Source organism: Bubalus bubalis, chromosome 21 (genome assembly GCF_019923935.1).
Source record: "Bubalus bubalis isolate 160015118507 breed Murrah chromosome 21, NDDB_SH_1, whole genome shotgun sequence".
Lineage (NCBI taxonomy): Eukaryota > Metazoa > Chordata > Mammalia > Artiodactyla > Bovidae > Bubalus > Bubalus bubalis.
Window position 1 is genome coordinate 38,795,202 of NC_059177.1, and position 12,276 is coordinate 38,807,477.

Genomic DNA, 12,276 nt, shown 5'->3' on the forward strand with positions numbered 1-12,276 from the left:
TTTCACAAAGTGATTGTGAATTCGTTGCAACTTAGCTCATCAGAAGCAAAAGTAAACTCTCCAAACTTCCCATGCCATTGAAGATCAGTGGTTCCCTTGCTGTCAGCACAACCTAGTGCCCTAGAATATAACTTAGAAATATTGTTATGATTATTGTGAAAGTGGCTCAGTTGTCTCTGACTCTTTGCGACCCCATGGTCTGTCTATACAGTCTATAGAATTCTTCAGGCCACAATACTGGAGTGGGTAGTCGTTCCCTTCTCCAGGGGATCTTCCCAACCCAGGGATCTAACCCAGGTCTCTCACATTGCAGGCAGGTTCTTTACCAGCTGAGCCACCAGGGAAGCCCTTAGGGTCAAACCAACCTAAGAAAACCAACAGAGAGGACTGAAAAATGCCAAAGTAGGCAGGATCCCCTTTTGTACCATATTAGGCTACAGACTGGAATCAAGATTGCCGAGAAAAATATCAATAACCTCAGATATGCAGATGACACCACCCTTATGGCAGAAAGCAAAGAAGAACTAAAGAGCCTCTTGATAAAAGTGAAAGAGGTGAGTGAAAAAGTTGGCTTAAAACTCAGCATTCAGAAAACTAAGATCACGGCATCCAGTCCCACCACTTCATGGCAAATAGATGGGGAAACAATGGAAATATTGAGAGACTTTATTTTGGGGGGCTCCAGAATCACTGCAGATGGTGACTGCAGCCATGAAATTAAAAGACGCTTGCTGCTTGGAAGAAAAGCTATGACCAACCTAGACAGCATATTAAAAAGCAGAGATGTTACTTCGCCAACAAAGGTCCATCTAGTCAAGGCTATGATTTTTCCAGTGATCATGTATGGATGTGAGAGTTGGACTATAAAGAAAACTGAGGGCTAAAGAATTGATGCTTTTGAACTGTGGTGTTGGAAAAGACTCTTGAGAGTCCCTTGGACTGCAAGGAGATCCAGCCAGTCCATTCTAAAGGAAATCAGTCCTGAATATTCATTGGAAGGACTGATGCAAGAGCTGAAACTCCAATACTTTGGCCACCTGATGCGAAGAACTGACTCATTTGAAAAGACCCTCATGCTGGGAAAGATTGAAGGCAGGAGGAGAAGGGGATGACAGAGGATGAGATGGTTGGATGGCATCACTGACTCGATGGACATGAGTTTGAGTAGGCTCCAGGAGTTGGTGATGAACAGAGAAGCCTGGCGTGCTGCAGTGCATGGGGTCACAAAGAGTTGGACATGACTGAGCGACTGAACTGAACTGACTGAGGTTATAGGCAGAATTGGATAGTTCCTTTGACTGCAAGAAATTTTGTGACAAGATAATCTAGTATTACCTAGTGTTGGTCACTCAGTCGTATCCAACTCTTTGCAACGCCATGGACTTTTGCCCTCCAGGCTCCTCTGTCCATGGGATTCTCCAGGCAAGAATACTGGAATCAGTAGCCATTCTCTTCTCCAGGGGACCTTCCCCACCCAGAGATTGAACCCAGGTCTCCTGCATTGCAGGCAGATTCTTTACCATCTGAGCCACCAAGGAAATACTATCTAGATAGGATGGTAATTAAAAGATGCCCCAAGAGTATTTATATGCCTTCATGGAGCTTCTCATCTGCAGGGAGCAATGTGTCTCCTGAGAGAACAGTGAAGGCAGATTCCTTGGTCACTATTTCTCCAGAAAAGCAAGTCAATCAAATAAGTCTCAGAAGAATCTGGTGAAAGGAATTCATGTGTTTTTGTAATTACTTGACTAGCCATGGGGGCTGCTTTTATACGTAACCCTTTGTTATGTAATTAACAGAGTAGATACTACCCTGCTGTACAACCTTTCCCAAAGTAGGTTTTATTTAATTCAGATTATAGTTTACATACAAGAGCTTCCCTGGTGGTTCAGCAGTAAAGAATCCACCTGTCAGTACAGGAGACGCAGGTTTGATCCCTGGGTCAGGAAGATCCCCTGGAGGAGGAAATGGCAGTCCACTCCAGTATTCTTGCCTGGAGAATCCCATGGACACAGGAGCCTGAAGGGCTACAGTCCATAAGGACAGAAAGAGCCAGACACGACCAACTGAGCACAGCACAGCAGAGAGAATGTATACCCACATGTAAACATTGTAGGAATCAGTTAGTCACTGTAGTAGTGATTCTGCCAGATAGCAGTTCTGGGTTTCTAAATCATGTTTCTGAGCATTGTTTCATGACTTTGTTTGATGAATATGATTTCTACTTTCACAAGAGGCTTAATTCTAGCCCCACTGAGGAGAGGAGGAAATAGACCGGCAGAAATGAACATGCTCAAGTTTTTCCTCTGGAAGTCAGAAGCAGAATAATCATGGCAGATGCTTTTTTTCATAAGTAGGAAAAAAAAAAAGATGGAGATCCCAATATTCACCAAGAGAGAAAGGGAGAGACAGTGATTCTCCCTGGAGAATGCTCAGGACTGTGTTCCACATGGAAATATTGAAGGTAGGAAGAGGCTCCCATGTCTCCATAAACTTTAGCTTGGATTCCTTAGAGAATGAAAAGGTTTGAGGTTCTCTCACTTCTGAAGCCAAAATAACATTCTTATTCTTCCAATCAAGAGCCTGAATCTTCCTTAAAAAAAAAAAAAAAGATGTATTTTTTTATATTTGACTGCCCTGGGTCTTCGTTGCCATGCAGGGACTTCTCTAGTTGCAGCAGGCGGGACTGCCGTCTCTCTAGTTGCGATGAGCAGGCGTCTCTTTGCAGTGGCTTCTCTTGTTACGCACCACAGGCTCTAGGTGTGCAGGCTGAGCAGTTGCAGCTCGCAGGCTCCACAGACATTTGGGATCCTTCTGGACCAGGGATCGAACCCTGGTCCCCTGCATTGGCAGGCAGATTCTTAGCCACTGGAGCACCAGGAAAGCCCAAGCCTGAATCTTTCTTAGAGTGTGGAGAGTGATTGCCGTTGGCTTTGTTTGCCATTTCAGCCAAGTGTTTAAAGAGAGAGTTCTGTTCTCAGTGATGTTCTTTGCTTGGTTAGAAGCCCCTCATTTAATATTTCACATTATGTTATTTTGCCTGCAGCTAGCTTTCCTGAGTTAAACCTCATAATTAATTTAATAAAGGTGAATCATTTATAGTAATTCTAAAGAAAATCTAGCAGAGGGAGGCAGTCACATAGGGAGGGAAAGTAAGCATGTGATTCTGGATCTTATCTCAAGACCTAAAAATGAATTTGGAGCTTCGTCAATACTCCTGAAATTCTTTTGCTCTGACATCTTTCTTTGTGTTTCTAACACAGAATCCTGCAGATAGTTTTTCCATTTACCTGGAAGTTTATGCCACTTACCAGTTTATGCCACTTTCATGAAGCTACCAGTAGAGCCAACATGGACCATTCATGTTCTTATTTTCCTCTAATCAACTAAAATGAAAAACTAAAATGATAAAGCAATTATCCTTGAATAAAAAAAAAAAAAACTAAAATGAGATGACTGATGGTGATCGCTCCCTTGCTTTATCTTCTCTTTTATGACCTTGAACAAATATTTGAATTGCTATTATAGTTGACAAAATGGTTTCACATCTAGACCCTCAGTATGATCTTCAAAGTAGATTTTTGAGCTTGAGAGCAGTACTGGCAGGAAAGGACTTAGCCCTGGTTTTATCATCATATTAACAATGCTAAATGTCTTCATACAGAGTTCGCCTCATCCCCTACTAGTTTCCCTCCCTTATCATTGGTCCTGGGCGGTAGTACTATTACCTGTTTGTTTTGCAGATGAGGAAACTGAGCCATATTTTCTTAGACATCATGACTTACCAGCTTTGCACTGGGACTTTATCTCAGTCTTCCAATTACAATCAGAATTCACCTATGACTTTAAGTGAATTTACCTAATTCACATCCCTTTGCTCCTAATTGCCAGTTATCAGAATATCAAACCACATTACTATGGCTTATTATTTATGTATGTTTTCATAACTTTTTGGATGCTTTGTTTAATTTTTATTTTTCTCATGTGTCCTTTTGTCCTAATTTTTATTTGCACTGTTTCTTTTCTGTTCCTAATTAATCATCCTTCTGAAAGTTTGCTAAAGAGTGGGTAAGTGCATTTTCCTTTCCAAATAGCAATGTTTTGCATTGTTATTTTTTATTAAGGAAATATGGAATAATTCAAATGGATACTAAATGATCTAATAAATGTCAAGGAGCTGGCATGCAGTATCTTCTGTTGAAATCGCTTTTCCTTTTTCCCTGGCATTTACAGCAGATTTTTGTTTGTGTGGGGATTTGTTTTTGCGTTACTGTTTAAGTTTTAATTGACAGTGGTAGTATGAGAAATTGAAAAGCTTAGCAGTCATCTCAGGAGAACCTATAAACCTGGGTCTACTTCTCCACAAATGAAGAAACTGAGTAACTGCCACAAGAGTTCCTAGAGAGATACTTTGCCTTTAGACTGAGTCAATCCCTGGAGATATAACTGGGTGGCTCTCAGGCGGTAACACAAAGGATCTGATAACTTGAGAACAGTTTGTGCAAAATCAGTCAGTCTTGGTCACATTCCCTTTGGAGTTTGTGATTCCCAAAGTCACATCACCCAGCAGTTTCCTAAAGATAATTTTCATCCTCTATATTAAATCAATGCGGTGTCTTGCTTTATAAGACCCAGATCAACACACTGCCAGACCATTTGTTAAGCCACCCCTGCATCCTATTTGTAAATGTGTGTGTCTACACATATCAAAGCCAGCAAAAGCTTTGGGTAAGGAACAACGCGTCTGGTCATTTTTTTTTTTTTAAGAGCTTCTGATCTTTCTTCATCAAAGACATGGAGTCAGAATCTTACAGCTGCTTCTGGGACTATGGAAATAAAATAGGTCTGCTGGCCACATTTTATTTATAAATTGCATTGTCTAAAAATTACTGATGGATGCAGTGCCAGCACCTCCCAAACATGCTAATGTTTGTCTTTCTGTGTTCTTTAGCATCAATACCATTCAAAAATAGACGAACTAATTGAAGAAACTGTTAAAGAAATGATAACACTCTTGGTTGCAAAGGTAACCTTCAGCTTCAGGTGAAATGTTTCATTGTGAATATTGCTTTGTTATGTCTGCATTTCCATTAAAATGTAACACGTTAAAAAGTTGCGCTGGGTGCTTGTGTTTCTCAGGAAACAAGATAGTATGTCACCCAGCTGCAGCTCTGAAGGATTTTTCTGATGATTGTGAGCCCGGCGAAGAGGAACTGATGAAGTGGCATATGTTACCCTAATAAAAATGTGTCCCCCAATGTTGCAGGAGGTTATGCAGGAAATATTTGTTTTGTTTTTCAGCCCTGACAAAGTTAGCTTTTTAAAAACAGAAAGTTAAATGGTAATAAGGAATTCTGCCATCATGAAAACCCCCTTTCCCCTCGTTTCACATGCAGTGAGAGTCATAATAAAACATAAAAGTCAGATAAAGCTATTTCAGTCACCCTCATGAATTATAGAATTTTAACTAAGTAATGCTGAATGGGAAGACATTTATATTTGCCAGTGCTAAACTTCTGTTTCCCCAAAATTACTGATAAAATACAAATAAAAATAGATTGGATTAAATGTAGTGCTAATATGTAACGTAAAAACTGCTTTGCGCAGTTTTGGATTTTGAAAAGTGCATTTAATATTATCGCATGCTATATGCAACTCAATAATATTTTGTCACTTTGCACTTCTGTAACACTCTATATTTGCAATCACATAATAATGAAGAGAAAGCCGAATAAGTCAAATATTTCTATGTAAAGGCAGTCTCTTCCTTTCCCCAAAGACAGGAACCAAATAATAGAACTTAAAAATGAGCAAGGGCTCATTGCTGGTCTCTGGGAGGTTGGGAAATGTTGCTCTTTATTATGAGCAATTATAGTTTGAAATAATGATTCTTTTCCCTTTTTGCTATTTTGCTAGTTCGTTACAATCCTGGAAGGAGTCCTTGCAAAATTGTCCAGATATGATGAGGGGACTTTGTTTTCTTCTTTTTTGTCATTTACCGTAAGTAAAGAGCTTCTTTCTTTCTTGGTTTATGTTCTAGTTTGGGTTTGGGTTTAGGGGTGAGGTGCTTTTTATGTCATTTTGGTTTAAGGTTTGTATATATATGTTCATTGCGGTCAACTACTAATGTATAATAATAACACAGGAAAATAAGCAGAACAGTTCATAACAACAAGTAATCCAAATCATTTCTATTTAATTTTGAATGTATAATATGTATGTGTGTATGTATATGCATGTACACAGACACATATATGTCTCTCTTAATATATGTATGTATCCAGAGAGGGTTGCCAGTTTGTGCTCACCTTAGCTAGGTCAGGTATTTCTGGGCTTCTTTTCCTGCAAATGAGGAGAATTAATTTTAGAGATTACCAAGCAGAGATCTAAAAGTCAGATAGAGCTCGTAAGTAGATGTTGTTTGGTCCTCACCATATCGGGTACACTTTTCTTTACTGAATTAGCTGCCCACGTTTAAGAATCAAGAGAACTCAGAGATGTCAGTATTCCAGGGTTTCTTCATAAGGCAGGCAGTCGGCAGCCTTCGGTCTGCATGTGTGCGTTGCAGCAGTCTGTTGGAACTCAGAGAGGTGTTTACCAGTTCCCTGTAGCCCCTTTCCTTGCCATTTTGCTCATTCCTGTACTGGCCTGGGCTTGGGGACACTGGAGCTTACAACTTCTGCTGCACATGATCCAATCTGTACACATTCGGAAAAGCTCTAATTCTGTGCCAACACGCCGCATGGACACAGAAGTGCAATAGGTCATGGGCAGAAGCCAGACTCATTCTCTGTAGGTAAGTGATCCATGGAGATGGTGGCTTAAATGGGCCACCAGTTCACCCTTCCTTCTGTGCGAGGTGGGCACCGCTGCTGCGTGCTTTCTTGCCATTTCTCACAGCAAGGTTTTTGCTGGCTGGTAGACCAGCTGTTTTCCTCTCACAACACCGTAAGAAAGACAGTCAGTTTAGGACCTGCTATTTATGGGTCCTTCAAAACCTCTCTTCTAGGAGATGAAGAATCTCCTAGACAGGCATCGAATGCCAAGGCAGAGCCCAGCACGGGCCAGAGGAGGAGCACATCATCATCTGTGGAATCCAGCAGACCTGGGTTCAAATCCCATTACCTGTATTAACCTGCTGTGTGATCTAGAGTAGGTGTCTCATCCTCTCTGAGCCTGAGTTTGCTTTTGGTTTGTAGGAGGCATGCAATTGTGTCCTTTGGTTTTCGATTTATGTTTCTCTGTGTTAATTCATGTCAACTACCGATGTTGTAGGCAAGTGGAAAGTAGGTAATTTCTTCTGTAATGAACTGTCATGATGATAATAATGTGAGAAGGACTTGGCATAGTCATAACACATAGTAGGTTTCAGTAAATGGCAGCCTTGATTAATAAAAGATAACTAAGAAGGTGATTATGCATTACAAACTTAATACATGTTTACAAATTCTTTGCAAATACATCCTGCTTTGGTCTTTCCCTAATACATACATTAGATTTCCTGGGAATTAAGGGAAATGTAGACAGAAAACATTTAAAGCAATTTTTAGATTGTATGTATGTACTTTATCTATGTGCTCAGCTTATTTTGGTATGCAGTTCTGACCTTCCCATGTGTAAGGATTGAACTAAGTTCTCAATCCTTTAAGTGTGATGACCTTGGTCTCTGGAATCTGTTGGCAAAGTTGGGATGGGAAAAGGATGATGACAGAGAACAGCAGTTTGATTCACTCAGTAGGACCACCATGATGTGTCACAGCCAAAAGGAACCCTATCCAACCCATTTCTTTGATGAACTAAAAAACCAAGGCCCAGAGACAGGGAGTAATCTGTCTAAGGTCACACAGCAGCGGGAAGAATGAGGACAGGAACTCAGGTCTTCTGCCAGCTTCTCCCCACCACCAAACAGCTTCCTGGAGAGAGTGGGATTCAGCTGGCAATTGCCTGACACTAGAAGGCAGATGGGCATGTGAGCGGGAAAGATTCATAAAGAAGGATTCGGGGCACACAAGTGGGAAATATTAGATAATCTCTCATTCCTCAGTGAAGTCACGGAAATGGTGAAAAGAGAACTAAAGGCAGCATTTTTGGAAAACACTATCCTGACATCCACAAAAGATAACCACTTTCTTTGAGTCTTCATTTTGAGCAACTGTTTTCACTGCACTGGATTTGAACCAGTGCAAACCATAAAAGCCCCTCTGCTCTTCCTGGAGCAGAATTCAGTCCTCTAAGGATCCCACCCTAATGCCAGGGGCGCATTCCCCGCTTACCAGGGGACCTAGTGAAAGGTGGTCCGGAGGTGACAGGAACGTGGGGCCAGGGGGATTCTCACAGCGGGGTAGAAACAAAGAAGGCCTAGCACCTGCCAGAGTGTTCATGCTAGAATTCTCATCCTCTCAGTCTCCCCTTTGGGAGACATTTGCAGCCACACAGCCCGCCTTGTGAAGCTCCTGTCACCGCGGGACACTGCGGGGCTGTTGGTGGGCCCATGACTTCCCCTCCTTAATGACACTCCTCCCACACGCTCGGCTCCCCCAAGGCCAGAAGCACCCACTTATCATTTGCAGCCTGTGTTCTCATCCCTGCCGGTGCTCCAGCACTGGAGGAGGCGAGCTATGCAGAGAGGTGGCAGGAATGTCTCCACACGTGGATCCTGGGCTCCTGCCCGAATCTCACAGGGCCTTTGAAGACTGCCTGCGGCACCGTGGTGTTAACCATCCCAGAGCAGGGTGGAGGTCGGAGGGCTGCGTGGAGGCAGCAGGTACTGTGGACCACGCCTTGACACCAAGGACAGGGGGACCAGCCAGGAGTCCTGCGACCGCGGACAAAGGCTTAGGGATGCTGCCGACAGCCTGGCAGGGCTTCCTTCACTCGCTCCCATTTCCGATTCAATTCCTTAAGCATTACTGTGCACTCACCGCGTCCCCGCCTCGGGGGGGCTGCCAAGTCTGAGCCGTGTGCTCTGCCCCCCAGAAAGCTGACAAGTACCGACAAATATGCCACCCTTTTCCCTCTCTTTCTCCCGCTGAGCGCCTCCTTTCCTGGGTGGGCTTGATTTCATGGTCCAAGCCAGACATTTTGGAAAACGTCTGCAGTGGCACAGAGCAGGCAGGAATATTTATTTCTCGTCTCCATCTGCATTGCTTCCTCTCTTGGAGAGGAGCTGGGGGGAGGAGGGAGGAGGAGATGTGTCTTCTCTGTGCCAGCCTGAGAGGCGCCCAGGCACACCGCTCCTCTCCTCCGGCTCCAGCCCCAGCAGCGGTAGCAGCCCGGGATTTAGGGAGGCAGGCGCCTTTCGAACTTTTGAAAGATCAGCCCAGTTGGAAGTCGCAATTAGCAACCATCCGCCCATTTCCCCCGACTGCAAGATGTGCTTTTGTGTGGGTTGCCTGCCTGGAAGACTCCCTGTCTTTGTGGGTAGCTTGGCGCTGTTCTTTTAGGAGGCCAAGAAGGGGGCCAAACAGGTGTCTAGGTTGTCCTCCCAGCAAGTTAAACTCTTTGCCTTGGTCCTGTCCAGGTGTTACCAGATTGTTGTTTCTAGAATCCGTCTGTTGGCTTATGCATTCATTCACCTGGTGCGTGTTTACCCCAAACCTGTGTGTTGTGAATCATGTCAGTGCCAGAGACCCAGCAGTGAGTGAGGGTGGCATGTTCTCTGTCCTTTGGGAGCTTACACTGAGGATAGGAGACAAAGAAAAAGAAGAGAAAGTTATTGGGGCTGGGGCCACTACTGTACAGACCACAAACTGGAGACAGAGAGAAGGTGGGGGGCGGTGTTCCTTCAGCTGTGATGGTCCTGGGCAGTCTCTCTGAGGAGGAGATGGAGGGACCAGACTTAAAGGGACCAGACATGGGTAAAAAGGAGAGGAGATGCTTCTGGACAGAACAACAGCTACCATGGCCACGTGGCAGGAAAGCAGAGAAGACATTTCCACAGGGTACTTTGAAAGAACATCAGGAGGGTTTAAGGATTGAGGAGATGCAGAGGGTAGATTCAGTTGCAGGGGACAAAGGTGGGAAGCTTGAGAAGTGTGATTTATGGAGAACTCAGCTAAGCCAGATGAGTCCTGAGAGTAAGGGATTCAGCGAAGAAAGACTTCATAGGGTGGGGAGACTGGGGGCGGGACCCCAGCTCTGCCCCTCACCAGCAAACTGTGTGACCTGGGACACAGGACCACCCCTTGGCTTTGAATTCCCCTCAGTGTAATCTGATGATAGCTATGGTAGATGAATTCGAAAGTCCAAAATAGCTACAAGAGCTTCAGCTCCTATCCTTTAAGCACTTGCTAAGTGCCTGGCACAGGGCTAAGTGCTTTAAATATATTTTTTCTTGTCGAATCCTTTGAACAATCCTGCTGCAACAAGGCTCTCCTGCAAATGATGAAAGTGAGGCTTCAGGAGGTTAAGCCCTGCAGCTTGGCCAGCCTTCTCTCTCCCTGTACACTCCGGAGCCTCCAAGGAAAAGGGAGGATGTAAGAGGCACCCACTGCCAGGGGACAGAATGATTGCATCAGATTCCCTGAAGCCCCCTAAAATTTACCTAAGATTTCTCCCCCATCACCCACATCCATTTGAGATGGTCACAGCATAGCTTGGAAACTGCTCAGGTTAGGGAGAATAAAGCCCACATTAGGGCTGTTGAGGGGCCCAAGCTCCACTGTCTGACCAGTCTCCTAGGTCTCAAATTACCCTCATTCACCCTTTTTCCCTTTTGTCAGCATTTTAATTGTTTTGCCGCTTAGATATGAAATGCAGTGGACATGCTTCTCTTCCTGCTAGAATCTGAGGCCAGGGCTGATGTTCATGCAGATGAAGCAGCAGCTTGGACTGCTTCAGTGCAGAGCCCCTGATGGCAGGCCAGAGAGCACGACTGCCAGCTTGGTCAAAGGCCAGAACTGGATCAAGGGTATTCACTTCTGTCCACAGAACAGTTTGATCAGGAAGCAGTTCAAATTGTAGCGTGGGCTGAGGTTGGTCGTGACTTATCAGTGTTACCTCTGATGGCGTTCTATTTTTCCTTTGGCTTCAGGGAACACCAGCAAGGGAGAAACGGCTTTTTACAGTGTGGGCTGGTGATGGCGGTGTAGACGGAGAGGTCTTGGTTCTTCCTCAGAGGGTAACCTCATCAAATTATCAGATGCTAGATTCATGTGATTCAAGTCACTTGGCTTCTACACTTCAGAGTAGAGGTGCCTGCCTTGGACAGAAGCACCAGCCATGGTAGTAAATGCTTACATGCTTTGAACATAACGTGTGCCAGGCACAGTGCTAAGTGAATGACATGAATTTTCTCATCCAATCCTCACAATCACCCTTTGTAATCGATATGATGATTATCCCATTTAACAGATGCGATAAGTTGAGTAACGTGCCCAGCTGAGTCTTGCACAGCTGATAAAACTCCATCTTAAATCTACTGCTTAGTTATCACCAGAATGTTATTCCCCACAGAAGCTAAGAAACCCATGCTGCTGTTGCTGCTAAGTCGCTTCAGTCATGTCCAACTCTGTGCGACCCCATAGACGGCAGCCCACCAGGCTCCGCACTCCCTGGGATTCTCCAGGCAAGAGCACTGGAGTAGGTTGCCATTTCCTTCTCCAATACATGAAAGTGAAAACGGCAAGTGAAGTCTCTCAGTCGTGTCTGACTCTTTGCGACCCCATGGACTGCAGCCTACCAGGCTCCTCTGTCCATGGGATTTTCCAGGCAAGAGTACTGGAGTGGGGTGCCAAACCCATAGATGAAGGTAATTAGTGACTCTTCCCAGAGCCATCGACTGTCTGTGATCACTCTTAAGGGAAAGAGTCATGTATTTCTCACATCTTACCAGCAAAAGTATGTTATAATTTACCCACCAGCCAATTAGTTTTGCAGTAAAACCAAAGGAGTAGACATACAGAATCTCCCCACTTCTTTATGTGTTCTGAACAGTCTTTAGTTTTATGCTGCTCCATTCAACACATGTTTATGGAGCACCTACTATGTGCTAGGCACTGGGAGCTTAGCAATGAATGAGAGAAACATTCTGTTATTGTATATTCCTATGAGGGAGACATTCTCAACATGTAATTTACAAGCGTAGCGATTATTCAGAAAGTAGCTGATGCAATTGCACCATAGCCCAAAGAGACCCAGCCTCATCTGGGAGACCATAGAGGAAAGGCGTTTGAGCAGAGGTCTAATAGATAAGTAAAATCTCACCTGGTAAAGAAGAAAACAAAGAATGTCCAAAGTACAAAGACTTGGAGAAGAAAAAAGTGAAAGTGAAGTCGC

General features: G+C 44.1%; 1 protein-coding gene across 23 annotated transcripts in view; it reads left to right on the plus strand.

The window, feature by feature from the left end:
• CADPS (calcium dependent secretion activator) overlaps positions 1-12,276 on the plus strand; it is a 463,291-nt gene that overhangs the window by 389,845 nt on the left and 61,170 nt on the right. For 14 of the 23 annotated variants that reach the window (XM_044934052.2, XM_044934054.2, XM_044934059.2 and 11 more), the window contains 2 exons: positions 4,952-5,026; positions 5,917-6,000. In XM_044934052.2, coding sequence (XP_044789987.2) covers positions 4,952-5,026; positions 5,917-6,000 — 159 coding nt within the window. Of the gene's footprint in view, positions 1-4,053; positions 4,069-4,951; positions 5,027-5,916; positions 6,005-12,276 lie in introns of those variants that run through there. The other 9 variants (XM_044934055.2, XM_044934056.2, XM_044934057.2 and 6 more) reach the window with 2 other exon arrangements.